This window comes from Rissa tridactyla, chromosome 1 (genome assembly GCF_028500815.1).
Source record: "Rissa tridactyla isolate bRisTri1 chromosome 1, bRisTri1.patW.cur.20221130, whole genome shotgun sequence".
NCBI classification, from domain to species: Eukaryota; Metazoa; Chordata; class Aves; order Charadriiformes; family Laridae; genus Rissa; species Rissa tridactyla.
Window position 1 is genome coordinate 167,731,638 of NC_071466.1, and position 24,220 is coordinate 167,755,857.

The 24,220-nt window shown below is 38.1% G+C and overlaps 1 protein-coding gene across 5 annotated transcripts in view; it reads right to left on the minus strand.

Moving 5' to 3' along the window:
* Positions 1–7,267: 7,267 nt before the first annotated feature.
* APAF1 (apoptotic peptidase activating factor 1) overlaps positions 7,268–24,220 on the minus strand; it is a 37,916-nt gene continuing 20,963 nt past the window's right edge. For all 5 annotated transcript variants that reach the window (XM_054188799.1, XM_054188800.1, XM_054188801.1 and 2 more), the window contains 12 exons: positions 23,977–24,102; positions 22,640–22,801; positions 22,206–22,334; positions 21,307–21,432; positions 19,974–20,093; positions 17,840–17,965; positions 17,002–17,127; positions 15,171–15,290; positions 14,722–14,847; positions 13,820–13,945; positions 13,246–13,392; positions 7,268–8,895 (listed from right to left, as the gene is read on the minus strand). In XM_054188799.1, coding sequence (XP_054044774.1) covers positions 8,752–8,895; positions 13,246–13,392; positions 13,820–13,945; positions 14,722–14,847; positions 15,171–15,290; positions 17,002–17,127; positions 17,840–17,965; positions 19,974–20,093; positions 21,307–21,432; positions 22,206–22,334; positions 22,640–22,801; positions 23,977–24,102 — 1,578 coding nt within the window. In that variant the 3' untranslated portion in view covers positions 7,268–8,751. The remainder of the gene's footprint in view (positions 8,896–13,245; positions 13,393–13,819; positions 13,946–14,721; positions 14,848–15,170; positions 15,291–17,001; positions 17,128–17,839; positions 17,966–19,973; positions 20,094–21,306; positions 21,433–22,205; positions 22,335–22,639; positions 22,802–23,976; positions 24,103–24,220) is intronic.

Consider the following 24,220-nt stretch of genomic DNA (forward strand, 5'->3'; position numbering starts at 1 on the left):
GCCAAGGAACTTTATCAGAGGGTCTCTTAAGTTTCTTTCTGTACCTACTTTTAGGTGAGACATGCAAAGCAAGGGAATAAAGACCTTAGCTTTATAATAATCCGTAATGTTTGAACCATACAGAACAGCTGGGAGCATTTAAGTAAAAACTGAATGACATTTGTTTAGACGCAGTTTTGCGTAGAGAAGTAAGAACTAATTCCCTTGCTTTACATGATTTTACATAGGGTTTTTATGTGTGGATTTTTTTTCTTCCAGCCAATAGAACTTTTGTCAGCAAAGCTGAAATGCCCTGCCTCTCTCCGGCACCTCAAGAATATGTCACTTCTCAGCCTTCTCTCCCATTCAACAAAACAAATTCAGCTCAAACTTTACACTGCAAGACTTTTGCCCAGCCCTTGGATCACTTTTGGTGGTCCTCTGCTAAATTTTGGTTGAATCGATTTTGTCCCTGAAACACAAATACCAGAGCTAGATGCACTACTCCTGCTGATGTCTTATTAATGAAGCACGTTGATCACTTCCTCGCTCCTTCGACATGGATCCTCTTTATGTACCCGCCGGCCCTCGTTACGTACCACTGCAGACACTTCAGAGGTCGCATGGATGAGACCACCCACTTTCATTTCCACACCACCGTGTTCAAGATGGTCTCCACCGGCGTTCTTAAGTCCTCTATGTAGGACAAAGCCATACTTTGTCCATGAGGTAACAAAAACATGCTGTTCGATGTTGAAAGCAGACATGCATCACATTGTGGCAGCTACTTTTTCTTGCAATTCACTCTTTAGACAATTTCTATCGTCTGCAGTTTTATCATCAAAGGTTTTATACATCATAGACAAAAACATTAAATAATATTGTACAAACAACGTGACCAATATTTTAATCCATCTACTGTGTTCTCTACTAAATCAAAATGCTGTGTTATAGCAAATCAAATTCCTGAAAGAAAACCAAAGTTCATGTATTGACACTGATGGGTTAAAAAAAAAAAAAAATCACAAGAAAAACAATTAGAAATCCGTCAGCGATGTTTGCTAAAACCAGTCTCTCGTAAAACCACAACAATCAGCAACGCCCGGAAAAATGCTATGATGTTCAGAGTAGACCCTACTTTTCCACATAACCTTAAACCTGCCATTACACTGTTTTACTCAGGATTGACTTCAGGTCAATAGTTGCCTTGGTCACCCCTTTCAAAACACCAGAATCATCATGATTCACAATCCTTTAGAAATTTCTCATTTTTTCAAGACATGATAAATTTTACCAGGTGTGATTCAAAGGACAATTCATCTTATCCAACTCAGACATTTGGCAATTTATTGTTTGGACTTGCTGATTCAAACTTCTTTAGTTTGAACAAATGCATCCTTGCCACCCGTTCTGTTAAGATTATAAACTTCCTATCCCTGTGATTAATAGATTCTAAATACATTGTCTTTTCACAACTGTGTCACTGTGATCAAGGGAGTAAGCTGCTTCTTGTGAATTGCACAGGTTTAATGACATTTACTTTGGTTAATCTCATTTACTTTGATTATTGATATTTCACTGGTTGGTGTACAAATCCCTATCAGTAGCTCACACGCTTCTTTGTAATTTACACTCTAAAATGTCATAAACATCTCCTAATACATTTGTCTGTGTTTCACTGCAGCTTCTACACTTCTTCTTAAGGGATGTCATGTAAGATAACATCTCATTCAGCAGGTTTTGTGGTGGTTTGGGGTTTTTTTTCACATCTGCAGAACTGTGACTCTTTGGGCTCCTTTCAATGATTCCCAGCTTTAACACATCCTACATTGCATCTATGTTCCCAGCTACGCCAAAAATTGTTTTGCCAGAATGATTCCAGATCTGTACCTCCCTGACTGAGGTGACCCCCTGTTACACAAAGGGGACGCAAGCGGAGTATGATCAGTGACACCTGGAAAACTGCTAATTTTTACACCTTGAATTTGATTTCATAATTTGGTTTTGTAATAAAGATTTCATAAAGGTTTACTTTTCAAGAACGTCTCTGCTGCTCCAAAGCCAAGCGTGTGGGTGTTTTTCATCTCGATATAGTTGATTTAATTTGTAAAAAGGAGACTTAACTTCCTCTCTATATTTTCTTTCAATTACATAAACATTCCTGTGAACAAGTCAGTAAGAATTTATGACAGATTTAGAGCTGCTTGGTGATAATTTATGAGTACATTATGTTGGCCTGATTACCAAAATGTTTGTTATAAGGCTTCGCTTGTTTAACATAGCAAGAATCTGTTGGGGAAAAAACAACTTTGAAAGGGAACGATAGATTAAGGTACCCAGTTTTCAAACTCTACTCGGATTTTAAGGAAAAATGTGAGAATTATTTGAATATCCTATTCAAAATAGCCTCTGGCTTAGAGGAAGAAAAAGTAAAGTCCAAGAATCCACGAGAGCAAAACTTGTGTTTCAAGTGGAAAGCAAAAAGCACTTAACTGTTTAAAAAAATACTGTTTTTTTCAGTCACTGTACAAACACCACCATTATAATCGCACCTTTTCCTTTAACATGCCACTGCAACTGGAATATTCACTGGAACAGGTTTCCCAGAGAAGTTGTGGATGCCCCATCCCTGGAAGTGTTCAAGGCCAGGCTGGATGGGGCTTTGAGCAGCCTGGTCTAGTGGGAGGTGTCCCTGCCTATGGCAGGGGGGTTGAACTAGATGATCTTTGAGGTCTCTTCCAACCCAAACCATTCTATGGTTCTATCTTATCTGTGCTACCGATCTCTGACTGCAGAGATCGGTCTTTACTAAATTTTGTCTTTACTTCCTCTGGGAAAGCATTTTTGCAGTCCTCCCATTTGGGCCAAGTCCTTGGGTTACGATACCTAATTCAGCTGTTCTCACTTTGAAGTTTTGACTGTGTTTAGGAACTTCTAGTTTTTGCCCTTCAAGGAACCTTATCAGCCATGAGCAGACAGCCACCTTAGAAATAGCAAAAAATATCTCAGTGCGGTCATTTCAGTTGGGAAAACCACTTTGTTAGAACTCAAATGCTACACAAAACACATTCAAAACAGAATATACTCAAGCTGAAAGCCCCTCACTACTTGTCATAGTGATCAATTCCAATTTAGACATGCAAACTTCGCTTTTGCAAACTGTGAGAGAGAATAATATATCAAATTTAAGAGTTCTTGTATTTGCTGCTAACTGCTCGAAGTATTCACTGGGATCAAATTCTCATTTTTCGCATAGGTTCCTGCTTAACAAAACAAACACATGGACAGATGATACATATCCTAAAATAATTTCTAACCCATGACAGAAATCAAATAAGGAGAAAAACAAGTACTGCAAAATGGAGGTACAAGCGGCATGAGGTGGATGCACTGTAGTTGAATTTTTGAAAAGCAGGAGATGTAATTTGTATGCAAATCAAAAGTAAAAAAAAAATATAAGAAGGATTATCATTTTTAGAGAAAGTGATGTTAATTTCCTAGATTCCCATTTTAGCAAAAAAAGCAATATGATGCATAGTACTCATCTGACAGTTTGTTGAAGATCAATCTTTTTTCACTAATACATGCTCAGGAAACCAGTGAGATCCAGAAGACACAGTGAGAAAATGCTCTCTTCCATAGAGCCATTTCGCAAGAAAAGAAAGGCCAGTGCAGTACAACTTTGCTACAGCAAATCTCCCTCTAACATTACGAATAACGGAACCCTCAACAGTGGAACCCCCCCGCATTTGAAAGTAGGTTGACAATAGAGACTTACTTCAGAAATGTAAGTCATGTAAAATACCATTTTTTTTAAGTTATTTTAAATATTAAGCATAATTTGTGTGCATTTATGCATTAGAAATAACACATGCTTTATCTAAACAGCGTCATATTTACTTTTACATGGCTGGATTGGGTAAATTTGTCTCTGCCTCATTTTGAGTCATTTTAAACATCATGATTTTCAAAATTCACCTGAGTTCATATGTTATTAGAGAAACTGGGCAAAGCTAAAAAAAAATCCCAACAATCACAGAGGGACACAAATAAACTGAAAGAAGTAAATGGAAGAAATGAAAAATACCACACACGTAAACACACGGAGTCTAATTGTGGCATCCTAAGTGAGCACTCAGATGATCCCTCGAGTACAGAACAAGAAGCCTCTCTAGCCTGAAGGACTTGCATCTAAGCGTTCTCAGAGCACTTATTATACGTACAATGTATGGTTTCTTAAGCGGAAACAAGCGCAGGAAGCTAATTTGTTCTGTAAACGGTCAGGCCCCAGGAGAGAAACTGCCTATTGAAACACTTGTAAGATACTTTTGTTTTCTCATCCTTCTGAATAAACACACGCACGCCACTTAAACGGTTCAAGTGGTCCAACTCTCACACGGTTGTGCTATATCCTGCTAGTGTAACTGTAGGAGACGATATGGGAAGTGCTGAAGTTATCAATAACACGTGCAGATGGAAAAATCTTACTCTATACTCACTGGATCTTTTAGGATGCACTCCAACAGCCCCTGCTCAGGCCTCTGGTAAATCTAAGTTGCAAGGTTTCTCATAAAAAAAAAAAAAAAACAACCCTTAGAAGAAATGTGTGCAGTAAGTTAATTTGGAAAAAAACCACCTCAAAACCCAAGAAAACCCAAACCCACCTCTCCCCACCACCCTGCCAAAACCCAGCAGCTTTGGAAGTGCTGAAAAGTACAAGTCAACCTACTGCAGAGTTCATACCACCAACGAGCCTGGTCTCCGCTTAACATCATATTGCACATCAGCAGAGCCAGGGATTGTGTCCCATTCCAAGCTTGAAAGGGCCCAGTGAAATTGAGCACCAAAATCACACTGGAAGTGTTCCAAGTAGCTGGCACACTCCCTGGTCACCAAAGAGTAAGGTTTATTGGGTTCTTCTGCTCTTCTTGAAATCACAACAGAAATGAGGCGTCCCAAGTCCTCAGAGCTCTTGGGCACCATCATCACCATCTATGAGCCAAAATAAATTTGTGTCTTTGTAGTAGACAGAAGAAAGAAAGCAACACGTGGACAAATGCACCTGAAAGTGTGTGCTTTCCCAGGGAAGTTGTGGATGCCGCATCCCTGGAAGTGTTCAAGGCCAGGCTGGATGGGGCTTTAAGCAGCCTGGTCTAGTGGGAGGTGTCCCTGCCCATGGCAGGGGGGTTGAACTAGATGATCTTTAAGGTCCCTTCCAACCCAAACCATTCTATGATTCTACCAGAAGGAAACACCAGAAAGCACCTCTCGGCCACCAGGCTGACTTTTGCACTCCTTGGCATCGCCACGGTGTCTGGACGTGCGGTGAAGGAAAAAGGGCAACAGAACAGTTCAGTGTTCTACTAGCCATTGGAAGAACACACTTGAAATCTCTGTGGCCTACGGGTTTTCCGGATTTATCAGCTTCTTGAAGATGGGGCAGAGTGGCCTCCCTGCAACGTTCTGTTCCAGGAGGGCAAGAAGACAGCACCTGAGTCAGACTGCTTTCTCGGCCTGGCTTTCCCCTGAAACCTGCAAAGGCATTAGCTGCTGTAAAACACCTCGGTAGAGCAAAGACGAGGACACACACTCTGTCCTAGCCAGATGCAACCTGGGGAACCGAGTCCCATAACAGAGACTTCACTAAATAAAAAAATGTGGGAAAAAAAACCCCAGCAATTAGCACAGCATCCTGTACTAGGGAGTTTACCTGCATCATTTTTCAGGGGAGGCAGAATAATTTTGGGGTAGAGGAAGTTCCTCTACTGGCAACAGGTTACCAGCTCTACCCACACACTCCAGCGCTACCAGAGATCTATAAATCTTTACATGGAAAAACCTCACGCAGCAATGGCATAGTTCCATTTCAAACGACCGTGTAAGATAAGAGAGGGGGAAGGGGAACACTGTAGTTAAAGGAATGGTACAATTCAAGGCCATATAAAGCATCTTGAGCAGCTGTATCGCATGTGGGTACAATTCCTTGTTAATAAAGGGAAAAAAGAGATTTGTTAAGAAGCTGTAGGATTTGAAGTCTAATTGCCAAAGTGAAGAAACTCAAAACTTCTACAGAAACTGACAGGCATCGTTAATAGGAAGCGTACCTAAAAGTTGTTTACACAAAAGCATATTATAATTTCAGTTAAAGAACTAGATAAAATCCGCAATGCTCATTAGTTAAATTTGAATGCCGACTGATTCAATTTGATCTGGCATTACACGAGATAATGGAAGCACTAATGTTCAATCTACATAAAAATTGCTTCTGGCCAAACTTTCTTTTGTTTCCTTTAAAATACATCTAACATCAAAGAGAATGGCTAAATCTGATGACCCAGCAGGACTTTATTTTTCACTACAGTGAACTGCCTTAACCTTCTTAAATATTTTAAATTAAAGAAGTTGCTGTCTTGTTTGGCCCCCATTTTAACAATTTTTCATTTAAATTTTGTCATCCTCTTCCTGCGACTCATACCTCTTCTTTGGCTCTTCAGACTTCCTCATCACTATTTCTCTTCTTCCACCTCAGCTACAAAGACTCACAGCCAGCTCCATACGTTGGCACATGAGGACAACCATCCTGGCTCTGTTAGCACCAACCTTCCATGACGCACAGCTTCCTCAGCTCCAGCAACAAGTATAATGCTGCTGTGTTGTCATTCTTGCAGAATAATTCAAGAATGCGCTATTTACCTCACATTTCTTCAAGCTTCTGTGCTACTTCCTTCCTACTCGCTTCAAAATGGAAATCGTCTATGACCTCCACTCACTGACAGGTCACTTTCCTGATTAAACCACAATCAATTTTTCCCATCGCCAAAGTTTCATTAGCAATGTCACAAAAGACAGCTTTCTGCCCTGGTTCCTGAGGTGAAGCATTTATCCTGTATCTTTTTACCCAGTTGGGTCTCTAATTTCAGAGCAACGCGGTCCTGCGCGGTGGGGACAGCAGAGCCTACGCCATCAAGGGACATTGGGTGGGAGGAGCTTCCTGCTCCTCGAAGCTTCAGCTATTCCGGGAGGGAACTGACAAGCTCTGTACAAAGTAGACAGTAGAAGCATCTTTGTCCTGAACATTGCAGGATGTGTTCCAAGACTTCCGTTTCCCTTTGTTCACTTTTTCCTCCACCCTCACATTCAATACTGTTGCTTACCTGTCAAAGTATTTTTGATGCACTCTGTAAAGCAGCATTATGTTTAGATTGAAAATAAAACCACAATAAAAGAGGCAGCACTCCCCCTCCCTCCTAGCCTGTAAAAAAATAAAAAAAACACTCAAGAATTCAAATTCATTTACAACTTTGGCCAGTATTGCCTGGATTATCTTTATTGAATGCTATACATACTTAGAATACAAAACATCACGTTTTTTCTATTGAATTTCTTCTCTTTACATTTCTGCCAGCAGTACTTTTATTATACTCACCCGTATTTAATAGCACCTTAGAAATGCTGGAATTTCAAGTTAAAAAAAAAAGAGGAAAAACTGGTGATTGTCAAAACCAGAACGTATATTAAATCTTCTGAAACGCACACAAAAAATACTAAAACTGAGAATTTCATTATTCAGTATCAGTTGAGACACTTGCTAATGTACTTTTTACAATCAAGTACTTAGAGTGAGTGTTCTACTGCCAACTACAAAAGTATGAAAACCATGATATGCTTGTGCTGTTGCGAGGCAATTTACTAGAACAAGGCTTACTGGGTACCTAAGAAAAATTATTATCTAATTATTCACAAAAAATAAGTATAATTAGTACAAAACGTCAACATGTCTACCCTATACTGAATCTATAAATAGACTGTAAAAATTAGAAAAATAAAAAAGAAAAAAAGAAAATCACATATTACCAGGCAAGAGATCCCTGTGCATAGAATCTCATGTAAACAAAGCTGACAGTAAAATGTCTCCATAGTATAAACTGAATGCTAATTCCGAAAGGAAAAATAACTAAAATTCACACCTTCTAATATTTTTTCGATACGTACCCTTTAAATAATTTCCATTCTCAGTTTAGCTGGTTAGCTGTATTCATTCTTTGACTGGAGAAGTGGCACAATTCTTCCCCTTCAATTGCAATATCTTTTCAGATTTCGCCTTGCTAAAACAAGACTCAAGATGTTCCCTTTAACAGGAACAGCTCCTATGTGTTACAACGCGCTTTATCTCCACAAGGTTGGAAGCCTGAAGGTTCTCACCACAAGTGGGAAGCACCGCTGCTGTAAACGGAACAGCTACTTGATTTGTTTTGAACATCAGGCGCCAAGACAGCTAGTTTCATTTTTCAAATGAAGGATGTCCCTGATTCTTTCCATTCCGTACTAAATGAAAATCCTTGTATCACAGTGAAAAAACCATATTTTTTTGCATCTTACACAGTTGTGTTCATGGCTAGAGAGCATTTAGCCATCAGCCTTAGCACAAAATACAATTTCAAAGTATTATACTCCTATCATTTCTTCACTGCTATTAATATTAATTTCAACTAATTTGAATAAATCTTAATATAATTCCCTTACAAAACTGGAAGCAACATACTTAAGATGCAAATCAAGACTTAAGGATTATAATAGTGCTTATTAAAAACAAGATTAAATCCAAGTTCATTTGAAAAAACGTGCATAAGTGTACATAAATATACATGAAAACATCGTGAAAACAACAACAAAATATAATTCACAGCTTAATGAGTGGCAGACAAACATTTAACATAATTTTGTTTCCAGTTTAAAAAAAACGAATTATCTTTGCAGTGTTCGGCACATTAATCACAGCTTCTGCAATACATAAAGAATGCCAAGATTATCAACAGTCACATACACTTTGAAATTAGGGGATACATGTATTGACTTGAGGTTTGTTCCGTTTGTGTAGAAGGTTTGTAAGGATTCTCCAGTAGTTACATTCCACCACTATAAAAAAATAACAATACACTTTCAGTTAGTTGAAGGAAGCTGAGAATAAATTCTATAAAGAGGCTTAGCATGGCAAGCCCAGTTGACCGCCTTCCCCAAAGAGGTGGAATTAAAAATCAAAATACAAACACTCTTAAGTAGAAAATGTTTAGGAGCAGTTACCAGAGGTGTAAGACTTTCATATGAAAATAAAATTCCAGAAGACTGAAGCTGTTCAATTTCAGGAAAGCATACAAAATAATAAGTTCAGGTACTGCCACTTACCCCATCACAAAATACGATCAACAGATGTAAATTGTAACGCGTCAAAAATTTAAAAGATTTTTTTTTTATAACCAAATGAATACATAAAATGCATTGCCAGACAATATAATTGAAACTGTAGCTGGGTTTAAAAACTTACTTGGACTTACAAGAGGATCAATCATGTACACATTTGAAACGATTTGCAGTTTTTTTTTCAGAGAGATTAGAATTTTTCATATTTTTTTTAGAATATACAGTACACACTAATAACAAAGATAGAGAGAAACCTTCGACCATCAGTTTACTCCATGAACATAGACTGAAATTTCACATTTCTCAGAAAAACCGTAGACCAATGCAAAATTGAACCAAATGCAATCCAGCACAAAGATGTTACTTGATTGTTCCAATAAGAAGTCTACCCTCTATTCTTCCAAATTTTGAGTGCAGTAGCAAAATATCGAAACAGATTACCTTCAGCTTTGATCATCCATAAAAGCAGGTGGTATTACTACTTTTTACCTTACTCATCTCATGAAATATGTAACATTATAGTTGTGTGCATAATACAGATTTGGCACTACACAGCTATAACATTCTGATTAAAACCACCTTTCCTAAAGTGTCTGTTATTTGATGGAGATCCAGGGGAAAAAAAATAAACAAAACAACAAAATGGCTCTTAATTAGCTCTTGAATCTTTGTTGGTGGATAAATGATCAGGTGCTGGGCCTGCAGGTACCACTCACACAGCGAGTTCAACAGTACATAGCTGGATGCACCTCATCTATGAATAAGATGACTCATTTGTTTGAAGGTATCTTCCATGTAACTCTACAATCCAACTCAGTCCAGTTTTTAGAGGTCCAAACTTCTGAAATGTTTTAGACTTTCACTACAAAAAGGTTGTGCGTGTGCTTTCATGCATGTCATGCACATCCATCTGTAGATCTTGAAAGAAAAGTAGCAATACAATACTTTAAGAGGACATGGTGATTGAATCTGGTCCCAATGACTGGAAAAAGCCAAATGCCAAACCCATTCTCACAAAGGGCAAAGAAGATGCTGGGAAGTACAGGCCAGTAATCTTCACTCCAGTGCCTGGGATTATTATGGAACAAGTTTTCTGGAAGCCATTTCAAGTCATGTGAAGAACAAGATGATGATCATGAAAAACTAGCACAGATTTACCAAAGGTAAATCATGCTGAGCCACCCAATTGACTTCTAGTGACAATAATAGCGGCTCTGCAAAAAGCATGACACGACCAGTGGATGCAATTAACCTTGACTTTAGCCAAGCCTTCAACATGGTCTCCCATAGTGTCCCTAAGGTCAAACTGGAGAGATAAAGACTGTATGGGTGGAATACAAAGCAGGTGACATACTGGGTGGACTGGCAGATCCAAAAAGTAAGTCAGCAGTTCAGTCACTGTGTGGTGAGCCCCACCCTAGTATAAGAAGGACATGGACAAACTGAAGCAAGTCCAGCACATGTTCTTTGAGGTGGCTGGACACCTAGAACAGATGTCATAGAAGAGAGGCAGAGCACTGAATTTGTTTAGCCTGATGAGAAGGCAGCTAACTGCTGTCTTCAGCTACCAAAAATAGCGTTGCAGATGACAAAGTCAGACTCTCCTCTCAGGGCCCAGAGGCATCTCTGTTGGAGTTGGGGACAGAAGTTGATGGGGCAAGGCCTTAAGCAACTTTACCCAACTCTGCAAGCGACCTTCTAGCAACAAGGCTGGACTAGATGAGTTCCAGAAGTCCCTAACATCCTAAACCATTCTATGACTCTAAGAAGCATCATGACACTATACCGTGTAACCACAAGACAAAAAGCCAGAAACAGGATGCATGTCTTGTTCCTTAATATGAAATGAACATCAGAAAATGTTTTCAATGCTAAATTAGAAAATTCAATGGTCTTTGTTAAATAGTTGCCAACTGACTTCAAAGAATTCGCCTGGTAGCATGTCCAACAGCTAAACATTGACCAACTATCAACTAACCAAGAATCATAGAATCATAGAATTGCTGAGGTTGGAAGCGACCTTTAAGATCAAGTCCAACCTTTAACCTAACCTGACAAAAGCCACTTCTAAACCATGTCCCTAAGTGCCCCATCTACCCTTTTTTTAAACACCTCCAGGGATGGTGAATCCACCACCTCCCTGGGCAGCCTATTCCAATGTTTAATAACCCTTTCAGTGAAAAAATGTTTCCTAATATCCAATCTAAACCTCCCCTGACGTAACTTAAACCCATTCCCTCTCATCCTATCACTTGTCACCAGGGAGAAGAGGTCAGCCCCCATCATCTCTCTACAACCTCCTTTCAGGTAGTTGTAGAGGGTAATAAGGTCTCCCCTCAGCCTCCTCTTCTCCAAGCTAAACAACCCCAGCTCCCTCAGTCGTTCTTCATAAGGTTTGTCCTCCAGACCCCTCACCAGCTTTGTAGCCCTTCTCTGGACACGCTCCAACACCTCAATGTCCCTCTTGTAGCAAGGGGCCCAAAACTGAACGCAGTACTCGAGGTGGGGCCTCACCAGTGCCGAGTACAGGGGGATGATCACTTCCCTAGTCCGGCTCACCACACTGTTCCTGATACAGGCTAGGATGCTGTTGGCCTTCTTGCCCACCTGGGCACACTGCTGGCTCATATTCAGCCGGCTGTCCACCAACACCCCCAGGTCCTTTTCTGCTGGGCTGCTTTCGAGCCACTCTGCCCCAACCCTGTAGCGCTGCATGGGGTTGTTGTGACCCAAGTGCAGGACCCAGCACTTGGCCTTGTTGAATCTCATACCATTGGTCTCAGCCCATCGGTCCAGCCTGTCTAGATCCCTCTGCAGAGCCAACGTACCCTCAAGCAGATCAACACGCCCGCCCAGTTTCGTGTCACCTGCGAACTTACTGAGGGTGCATTCGATCCCTTCATCCAGATCATTGATAAAGATATTAAAGAGAACCGGCCCCAGCACCGAGCCCTGGGGGACACCACTTGTGACCGGACACCAACTGGATTTAACTCCATTTACCACCACTCTCTGGGCACGGCCATCCAGCCAGTTTTTTACCCAGCGAAGAGTACACCTGTCCAGGCCATGAGCAGCCAGTTTCTCCAGGAGAATGCTGTGGGAAACGGCGTCAAAAGCTTTGCAAAAATCCAAGTAGCTAACATCCACAGCTTTTCCCTCATCCACTAAGTGGGTCACCTTATCATAGAAGGATATTAGGTTTGATAGGCATGACCTGCCCTTCACGAACCCATGCTGACTGGGCCTGACCACCCTGTTCTCCTGCACGTGCCGTGTAATGGCACTGAGGAGGATCTGTTCCATGAACCTCCGGCACTCTGCACGATAAGAACTCCACAACCTGTCATTTCACACACACACACAGTTTCTACTAACAGGTATTAGCTATTGCATGAGGGAAAAAACAAACTCGTGAGAAACTTACAATTAAGAAGAACCAACTCACAGACTGAAAGACCACCTCCGCTCCTTCCCAAAAAAACATATGCCCAGTCTGAACCAATGAAAGGCTGATGAAAAGACTGATTTCCTCAGTTTCAACATGCCTTCTTCCTAAGATTACTTATAGAATGTCTTTAAAGGCAGAAAATTATCATTTGCAATTCCTTCTGCATTTCTATTTATGAAAAAAATTTAAAACTCAGTATCTTAAAAAAAAAAAAAAGCCTGACAGAGTATTTTTCTGCCTAATACAAAGAACACAATTGCTGCTGGAATTGAGTGGATATTAAAGCAAACAAAAATTACTGGGATCTTTAATATTAAAGATGTTAATGAAGGACGTTGCTAATAAAAATCTGAAGCTAATGAAAATGGAATATATGGAGTTTGAAAAAAGAATTCAGACTTCAGACTTGAATTTTGAAGAGACCTTTTCAGGGGACTTTCAGATTTCAGAAGAAAAGAAGTGACAAGTGCTAGACAGCCATGAAAATGGAGGAGCTTTGTGTTAAGAAAAACATTTCAGGTTTGTTTCTTTGAATTAGTCTGCATTTTCCTTTAGAATTATCAGAGTATTGCGATTTAATTAGGTATGTTAGGATATTTTATTATCTTAAGCCTTACCTTAAGATAGCCTCCAGATGACACAAGCATTTTACTGTCAGGAGAAAATGAGAGGTCTGTTACCCAACCACCATGTGTTGGTTCTCCTTCATCTACAGTAACTGGGGAGCAGAAGTGAACTAATGCACCTGTTAAAACGTCCCAAATCTAAAAGAGAGAGAAGATTATGTATGTAAGTAAATTTGATGGCAAAAAAAAGGTCTCCGGTAAGGAAAGCTGAAATGTATTTTTCTATATTAGGAAAAAAACCACCTTGTAAATAAGCATTCTATTTAAAGTGACAGAATAATCCAAAAAATGAATTCTCCTCTTAGAACTGTATCATATATGGAGGATTTAATCACACGTGCAATTCGCAGCAGAATTATTAGTAAATTGTGTGAATCAGTTCCTCAGCATTCATGGAACATAAATCTATCGATATGGTTACAAACTACTGCCTCATGTGGCAAACTCCACGATGTTCAGCACAATGCTAACAAATTAGACATGCAGAACACAAACTATGAGAACTCATGTCTGTGAACTGACTATCAAGTGAATTATAAAATAAAGAGCAAGGTTAAAGCAGTACCCTTATTTCTCCTTTGTCATCTCCAGTGGCCAATAGGACGTTATTAGGAGAGAAAGTACAGCACCGCACACAGGCTTCATGACCTTTCAGCTCATGAAGAACAGATGAACTTTCAAAGCTCCATATCTAAATGGAAAACATTACAGAAGTGTTCAAAAACAATTATGACTTCTTCCTAAAAAGGCATTAGTATTCAAAAGTACGTAAGACTTTTTGTATATATGCATGTATGTGTGCAAATTTATGTACGTATTATACTACAGACTGTTTTACTTTTTATTATCTGAATCAGACAAGAATGCATTTGCTACAAATTACCGAACCAACTGTGAGTATATTTTTGTCCTTGCAATATACTCTTTAATGAAAGTGATTCATTTACAATTAAAATTAAAGCTCTTCATAGAAAAAGGATTCAACAATCCATTTAAAGCTTTATTTTAAAAATCTACCGGGACACTTTAAAAATCTAATGGGCCAGCCCCAGAATATTAAACTGCTCACTTCTTTTTGCACCTTGCTTCTGAACAGGAATACCAGAAACTATGGACAGCACTTTCAGTGGAAGTTCCAGAAATTCTTCTTAACTTAGATTTCCAAATTAAGAATGTTAGGCGATTAATAATCAATACAGAGAACTAAACAAAGTGTTCTGCACAAACTTGTGCATTAAACATGCATTTTATTTGTACAGAAGTCACCAGGAGAGCCTGAAGAGCTTTATATCCAAGATCATTTATGAATAACAGCTTTAGAAACATGTTCACCAATACAGGAAATTAAATACTAGAAATACAACAGGATAACTTAAATAATCACTAGTTACCTCATAATAAAAAAATATAGCATACATTTCAGGACAAATAGGACATCATTTTTATCTTTGTAAAAAAGTAACCAACCTTTGCAGTTTTGTCAGCAGAAGTAGATGAAAATTTACTACCATCAGGTGAAACAGCACAGGAAAGGACAGCACCTCCATGGCAAGCAAAATCTTTTTCTATGTTTCCACTAGTGATATTCCAAACCTACCAAATATACAGGAAAAACTGGTTACTTTTGTAACACCGTAAAAAAGTTAAAAACCCTGCATCTTACAGAACAATATACAGGAGATAAAACTCAGCTACATGGTTCTAATATGGCCAACATTTTACTATACTTACTGATATAGTTAAAATACAACAAAAGCGTAAATCTTACTAGAAATAGAAAATGCAAAATTGCGTCTTAAACATCAGCTCACACTTTAGTATCAATTCAATAAAATATTTGTCAACACAAAATATCAAATCTTAGAAGAGATAAAATGTATTTTATGCAATTTGTCAATACACAGCCTTTTATTTACCTTAACAGTTCCATCAAATGACCAAGAAAGAAGTTTGGAATTTTCCAGAAGTCTGAAATCCTTGATGGCTTCCTTGTGTCCTCTTAGAAATACACATTCACTCAACTGCCAATTCCATACCTAATGATAAAGATGGAAAACTTTAAAAAAAAAAATTTAATGGCAAACATAAGTTCAGAAGAATGAACTAGCTGATGGATTTTTAAGTCACAGGAATAATGAAAATTCTTATGGAGGTGGCAACTAATTAAAAGGCTAGATAATGAAGATATCCATAGAGACATGCTGAAGACTGAGGATGCCATAGTATTTAATAGTCAACCTGTGAGAGAGTTTCCTACAATACACACATAACCTGACCTTCAAAGTGAATTTGATGATTAAAATTCACTGGTAATTTAAAAAGAAAAAGCAAAACAATAATTTTCTAGGCACCCCGGAAGTTTTGGGATTTAAACCTTTGTTTTTTGCAACAAATAGACTTCCATCATCTGGCAGAACTCATATTTTCCATACTTAAATTAACCTTCTTTTATATTTTTAAAGTATATTTTTAATGAAATGCCATTTCGGTTTGCATTTTTATAACAAAATGACACATCTATTTTTAATTCAACTATTCACTGAAAACTGAAAAAATGTGATTTTTTTTTTATTTTACAGAAGTTATTAAGCATCAATTTAAATGACAATGATTTAATAATTTTCGAATTAACAGGTTTTCAGCGTCAAAGAAAGAACAGAAAGCAGAGGCGTTCATTCAGATAACAATGCTGGAGGCTTAACTGAGGCACTATCCACTAGAGGGAGCTGAGGACACAGAAGAAAAACTACGCACGTTAGACCCGAAAGAAGGATCCAAAAGCTGATAAACTGGTGAGCTGTCTGTACTGTTTAATTGACCCCAGTGATGGCACTCAAATTAGCTTCAGATCTACAAGTTCAATGCAGAGTTAGAGCGAAACAAACACCAAAGTGGCATGCAGCACAGGTTAGATGTATATCTGCAAGCAGGTAGAACACTGAAGTTGGAATAGATGTGGTGAGCAAACCAGTGCTGAGGACCAGCACCCCATCGCGTTTTGGAGGTTTTACTTCAAACCAGCTCAAGTTTGGTTGTGTGGAGTGAATGCTTATTAGTAGCTGGAGCATGTGCTCTAGTTTAGGAATCCTGTCAGCATGTCAGAGCAATTGCTCTGCAGTACAAACTAAAGCACAGCGTGCATCAACGACCAGGACGTTCACTTCAAAAGCGCATCCCTGAGGTGAGCTAAAATGCTACTATAGACAAACCAGAATGCTTCTGTGGAGCCAACCTACCTTGCTGAGAGGCAGACCTTATTAATTTGAGACTGCATGAGTGTAGCCATTCTACTTATACCTCGTATCTGTACTCAGCGCTGTACTGGACTAGGTGGACACACCGGCCTCCTCAGACACAGGTCTTTTTACCTCATTCCTTCAGACAGTGTAAGCAAGGCCACTGACAGACCTACCATAAATAGCCAGTTCTGGGCCACATCCAAAACCCTTCACTTAACTCAACAGTTCTAATTGCTTATCTTGTTCAAAAATTAATATTCCTTTCACCCATCTCAAAGGAGTTGGTGCCTTTCTATCATCCACAGCATTAATAATAGAAATTGTGCAATATTCATTATCACATAAGGTATAAATAAGAGGCTACAGTTTCTACAGTCCCTTGCCCTAAGATGGAGCAATACAGAATACAGTAGTCATTTATTGAGCTAACATTATCTACAGTATAAAAGATCTTTTTAAATAAGTTGTAAATAAGTTACAATGTAATCTTTTTAAATATTTTCCAAACCTGTATAACTGGATCATGAGCACTTGAAATGAGTGTCTGACAATCAGAGGTAAATCGACAATGCTGCACGGATGTCCTGTAGGTCTCCCGGGATTTCAGAACCTTCCCATCCAACACCTGTAATACCTTTACAATGAAGAATACAATAATTACATTTATATTACATACTTGAGGAAAAGGAAGAAAAGAACGTGCAAATTCTTTTTTAAATAACACAAGATTGTAAACACATGATTCTCAGTCAATGGATTGGAACAAACAAAAATTCATATTAGCTTAATCCTTGGTAAAATGAAATTCAGAGCTACATTATCTCAGAAGACTGAGAGGGCATCTTATCAATGCTTATAAATATCTAAGGGGCAGATGTCAAGAGGATGGGCCAGACTCTTTTCAATGGTGCCCAGTGACAGGTAAGGGACAATGGGCACAAACTGGAACACAGGAAATTCCGTTTGAACATGAGGAAAAACTTCTTAGCTTTGAGGGTGGCAGAGCACTGGAACAGGCTGCCCAGAGAGGTTGTGGAGTCTCCTTCTCTGGAGATATCCAAAAGCCACCTGGATGCGTTCTTGTGCAACCTGCTCTAGGTGAACCTGCTTTGGTGGGGGGGTGGACTAGATGATCTCTAGAGGTCCCTTCCAACCCCTACCATTCTGGGACTCTTGTGATTATTATCACTACCTTTACATTACTGTCATTTAGGTATCACTCACAAATGTAAAAACTTTAAAGAATATTATTGTGCAAAGTCATTTGAATGACATTTCTTCAAAAAGAAAAAGCGCCAAGAAGGGTGTTTTCCTACCATTTTAAAACCAAATCTAGGATTTAATACCTTTATTGTTCCATTCTCCTGTCCAAAAGCTGCAAATTTAAGATCTTCACTTAAGCAACAGCAGGAAATGGGGGATTCTTGAGCTGCTGTCTGCATAATAACACTGTCTGTATTTCCATTGATAAGCTGAAAGATAGGAAATTAAGTTATCACAATATTTTTAAATTCAAGCTTAAATAAATTACAATACAGGGTTAAGAATGCTAAAGAAAATAGTGTACTAGTTTCAAACTTTGAATTATAAAGATCAGTTACTTTTATAAACCAATTGCTTTGAAGGTTAATTTAACTGTCTTCACAGAACGCTCTCTGAACAGGACAAGTTTGCAGAAGGAAACATATCTCAGTATTAGAAGGCTTTTTAAAGTTTATCTGGCTACAAAAAACTGTAACTCAAAATGCTATTCCCAAATTTTAAAAGCCATATAGAGAGCTCCATGCTCAAATTTACCTTGCCAGACAGATTCTACGGCTCATGCCAAATGGAGCATAAAATACTTTAAGTGCATCCTGTAAGCATGGCTTTAAACTTATTAGCACACACAATACACCAAATCTCAACTCAATATCGCCCTCAAATCAATTCCCCCAGGAAAAAAAAAATATTTAGAACACAATGATTTACAAACAAAGTTTAAATTTAGAAAGCTATCAGTGTGACGTGTTTATAAATGAAATACTGCACATCAAAAGACGACTAGGACCCCAATTTTGAGAGATTACAAATTACAAAGGGTAAAACATTGCAGTTGTAAGAAAAACTACTTTTAGGTATGTGATAGCAGAGATATACTGTTAAATTACAGCACAAATGCTTCACTGTCTTTTCAGTAAATTTCTCGTCTGTGCAAGGGTGAAAAATCTATTCTCTTTCTACAGTGCAGTCTTCTCTCATGAGAAGACACCTCTCTGCCCCCGAGTAGGCTGGGAGTATTCAAGAAGTTGAGAGGGGATGCAGCTGGGACAGCTGACCCGAACTGGCCAAAGGAATGTTGCATACCATATGATGTCATGCTCAGCATATAAAGCTGGAGGAAGAAGAAGGAAGGGGGGGACGTCTGGAGCGATGGCATTTGTCTTCCCAAGTAACTGTTATGCGTGATGGAGCCCTGCTTTCCTGGAGGTGGCTGAATACCTGTCTGCCCATGGGAAGCAGTGAATGAATTCCTTGTTTTGCTTTGCTTGCATGCATGGCTTTTGCTCAACCTATTAAACTGTCTTTATCCCATGAGTTTTCTCACTTTAACTCTTCCAATTCTGCCCCCCATCCCACCAGGGGTGAGTGAGCGAGTGGCTGTGTGGTACTTAGTTGCAGGCTGGCGTTAAACCAGGACAGCCCATTTTGTGGGTTAAAATGTAATTGGTTTGCATAAGCAGCATTCTGCAACACATATGAAAGTGTTTCCACTTTTAAATAGTTACAGTCAAGTAGAAGCATAATCTGAATGAACTGTATTGCCTTCACTTCAAAGAAAATCCTATCAACTGACTTTATTTTATGTATTAGAGAATCATGATTAAAAAATTAAAAAAAAGAAGATGTGCGTGCATTTGCTATCATAGAATGGAAAAATATATTTTCGATGTCGGTGTACTTTCTACTTGGTGGAGGGACTCACAGTAGTAAGACTGTATCCACTATTAATATTTTCTTTGGGACATAAAAAATCCCATGCTCTCCTCAGGCTATAGTCAGACCTGATCTCACACGTTTCACTCTCCCAATCTGAGACAATTCCTTCAGCTATTACACAGTAGTTGTGATGCATTATGTACATATGCTGTGTAACACCTGGTCTATACGTGCTGCACACATTACACATTGCTGTGCACAGCTAAGCCCCTTGGAGGGCGCACAGCCCTGCCGGTCATGAAGAGACAACAGTTTTCTTCTCCTGCATCCAGCTTCAGTTCTGACATCAGTGCGGAAACTTCCCCTCAATCCTCATTTTTGGCTTACTAAACTAGGCAGAGTTTCTAGACACAAAAATGTTATCATACATTAAGAGTCACCTGCTATAGATTCAACTGTCGAAAGTCATGAACAAGCAGTTCTTTCAGTGCTTCCTCTGTTTCCTACTGAGATTTGCAGATAACATTCAAATGTATTAACATATTGAGAAATACAACTTACTTGCAAATGCTTCTGATTGTAAATTGCTAAAATCATCACTTCACCATTGTGAAATACAACGTCTAGTTCACTTTTTAGCACAGCATCAGAAGACTTGCACACCTTCTTTGTTTCCCAAATCTGTTGAAGAACACAGAATTTAGTTAGTTTTATTAAAGAACAAGACATGATACTTCCTGAGTAAGACTACCTGTAAACCAAAGTCTTATAAACTTGCAAGTAATACTGATTTTTTTAAAATCAGTGAAAATTATGCTTCTGCTATTTTTATTTACTAGGGAAGGCTGTGAAATTACTATAGTGATTCCAACAGATGAAACAGAACTAATTTTTTCCAGGCTGACCACTAGACTCCACTGTGTTTAGAGTCATAGCTATAAAGTCCACAATTTTCTCATGCAAAGAAGAACGTTAAAATCCAATTACAAAAAATACCAAGTACAGATTTCTATACTTCATCTGCTTTCAAAATTCCAAGAACGTAAGTGTTAACTTGGGAGAAAAGGAAAGGTTACTAATGAGGCATTACAATTATAGAAATCTATCCTAAATATTAACATGCAAATATATATAACAATGAAAGTATCTGCTAGGATCCTCAAAAAACTTCACAATTCCTGATTCAGATAATATCTAAGACAAAATAGAAGGTTACAATTACTCTTGAACACCACTGGACTTGAAAAAAATCATAGCAATACACAGTAAATTTAGATAATACAGTAAATGAAGTAAAAAAGACAGGTAATTTTACTATAGATCTAAATAATTTTATAATTTTATAACAAATATTTAAATTTATATTGGCTATAAACACACAGAGATACTAAATATATATCATATATAATATAAGCATAATATATATTATGCAATTTTATAATAAATATTCCTTAAATTAATACTTTAATAATATATATAAAAATCTAAGAAGAGAAGGCTCCAGGGAAACATTATTGTTGTCTTTCAGTATTTAAATGGGGCTCATAAGAAAGATGGGGACAGACGTTTTAGTGGGGCCTGTTGCGATAGGACACGGGGTAACGGTTTTAAACTAAAAGAGGGTAGATTCAGACCAGATATAGGCAAGACATTTTTTACAATGAGGGTGGTGAAACACTGGAGCAGGTTGCCCAGAGAGGTGGTAGATGCCCCATCCCTGGAAACACTCAAGGTCAGGTTGGTCGGGGCTCTGTGCAACCTGATCTAGTTGAAGATGTCCCTGCTCATTGCAAGGGGAGTTGGACTGGGTGATCTTTAAAGGTCCCTTCTAACCCAACCTATTCCATGAGTCTATGAAATTCATGTTTTTCAAAAAAGAAAGATGTCATCTTACACGTATTGTCTGGTCATCAGATGATGTCAGAAATAAAGATCCATCTGGCGAAAATGTCACACAGTGAATCCAGCTCATGTGTCCTCTGCAATATGCTACTTTTGATAAAGATTTTATATTCCATAACTACAACAAAAATATGAAAGAAGAACTCAAATGGACTTAGATTGCATTTACAGAGAAAACAGTGCAAAACAAGTAATATATATACACTTAATTACTATTTCTTCTAGTATTTTCTTACTTCTCATTCTGAAATCAGATGTAACAAGAATTGTGCCTGCTTATCAGATTTTGATGGTCCGGGAAATTGAATCAGCAGCCTCTTTGACTGCTATAATTTTAAAAGATGAGCAGGGGGAAAAAAAAAAAAAAAGAAAAAAGAAAAATACAAGTTCAACTGACCACGTAGATTGCAAAAACAAAACTAAACCCAAATAACAAAAAAAAAACCCCAACCCTAAAACTGATACTTGTACAGGCTTACTCTAGCTGTGTTAGTTCCAAACTCCTCCTAGGTGGTTTATTCCTTTTTAGTGAGTTGCCACATTCCGGAGCAGCACATAGAAGGAGAGGGGATTTTGTTTGAGTTAAGCAATGGGAAGGCCTATACTCCTGCAAGTGACAACAGTAACTTCAAAGACATTTCGTAGCCTAGTCTTTTTATATAAATGTGACTTTTTTTGCCCAAAATGAACGTATAATTAAAATTTTATTTCCCAATTAATATTTTACATTTCAGAAGTGAATGAAGATTGAAAAGAATGAAGCACACTGAAAGCCTGCTAAAATAGCTACAATTGCTTTATCTCTGCATACAAGAAACTATTAAGACAAATGGAACATTTTACGCTACAAATATTCCTTCCTGGTATATTGTAGCAAACACAATCACTTACCTCAACAGAACAGTGAGACAAAGCAACTGCTACTAATTCATCACCAGGACAGAAGTCACAGTATTGGATTGTACTGTGATGACTTACAATGACTTGTGTTAACAAACCACATGATTTAACATCAAAAAGCTGTGAACACAGAATTACAATAGTTAGCATCCAATAGCACGACTTCACTATAGACAAATAGCTTATATGTTCAACAGCGTACATTCTTGAATTTAGAAGGTATCTCTCTCAGTCAACAAGTTTCTTGCCCACATATTTTTACTTTACACACACTTCAAACCATGCACCTTATATCTGAAACATCTTAATGGCCTGGAATTTTATCTTTAATCAGAATTTCTAACTAGATGATCTTTCAGGTCCTTTCCAACCCAAACCATTCTATGATTCTGTACTACCTCAAGAAAATTATTAGAGGTACTTACCAAAAGCTTATTTTTGGCTACCACCAAAATCATGTCACCATTTCTGGACCAAGAGCAACATTTTACTAAGACCTCCACATCATCTGGTTGCTCATCTGCATTTTTGAAGAAATCTTTTATCTCAATACTTTTCAGCTCATTTGCTGAGCGCGCTTCCCAAAGCTGCAATAAAAAGTAAAGGAAATAAACAAAAGCTCTTTTTACTGATGTGGATAAAGAATACAAGAGGGTAGAGAGAACTCCCAGTCACTTCTAGGAAAGAAGGGGGAGGCAGGGGGTAGAATACAAAAAAAGTCTTTGCTAACTTTCCCCAGTCAAGAAATAGCATTAGAATATTCACAAGCCCAGACAACCTAGACCAAAAAAAAAAGGGGGCAAAAAAAAACCAACATAAAAACCCCAAACACACACACACACAAACCCCACAAAAAGCCCAAAGAAAAGACCCCAAAAACAAAAAAAGAGGACTACACTGTAGCAGAACCCACTCCCTGGGCTTTCCCCCCTTCAGCTGTCATTCCAGCTACAACACTGTCTGTTAACAGAAGAACAAAAATAAAAATAATATCTGCTCTGCAACTCTATTAAAAAGTCCATTCACCATGGGAAATCTGGTATATATCTAACTCTGCACCCTAATGTCATTGAGGCACCTGCCAAAAATCTACTGAATACTTCTGTTCTCTGCACCACAATTTTCCTTCTGAATGGCAACAGCTACCACAACCCTTCTTTCCTAATTTAGCAACTCTACAGTGTTTTAAGAACTGCAATTCTGAAATAGCACAGTTCTGTTGCAACCAAAGGCAATAAAAAGAATGCTGGCATTCTGTGGTAAAACAAAACATAAACCTCTCAATTCTCTTCTAGTGCATACATGAAAAATGGCACATAGAAATTGCTTTTAACTTTTATGTCTACTGATACTCATTTTCAGAGATGATAAAACTTTCAATTAATCTAAAAATTTACTACTTGTTTAAAAAAAAAAGAAAGTTTCACACCACCCTCCTAAGTTTTCTTAAAGTACATTGGGGGGGGGGGGGGGGAAGAAAAAAGAAAAAGAAAGATGGTGAAAAGTAAAGGATTCAAAATGAGGCTAGCTAGGATTTATTTATGACTACAGGCACTCAACTTTTTTTCCCTGCTACTGGACAAGCCATTTCAAAATCCTGTATTAAAAATGGGATGAATAATCAACCATTTCAGGATTTAATTCATTAAAGCCGACCATACAGACAAAAAGTTTTCTCATACATATTTTGCATTTTATAAAAAAAAAAAAAAAAAAAATCCATCACCAAAACAAGCAGTCATTTTAAAAATACACTGTGTACCTTTACTGTTCCATCTGTTGAGCAGCTAGCAACATATTCATCATTTGGTGAAAATCTACAGTGATTGACGGAGTTTTCATGACCAATCATCGTATTTCTACAATACTTTTTGTTTAAATCCCAAAGCTGCATGAGAAATAAACGTATAAATATCATCATAGTAACGAATTATTCCAAGACAGATTATTCATGTTGTTCTCAAAATCATGCAATGGCAACCAAAACCTCAAATACTTTTTTTTTT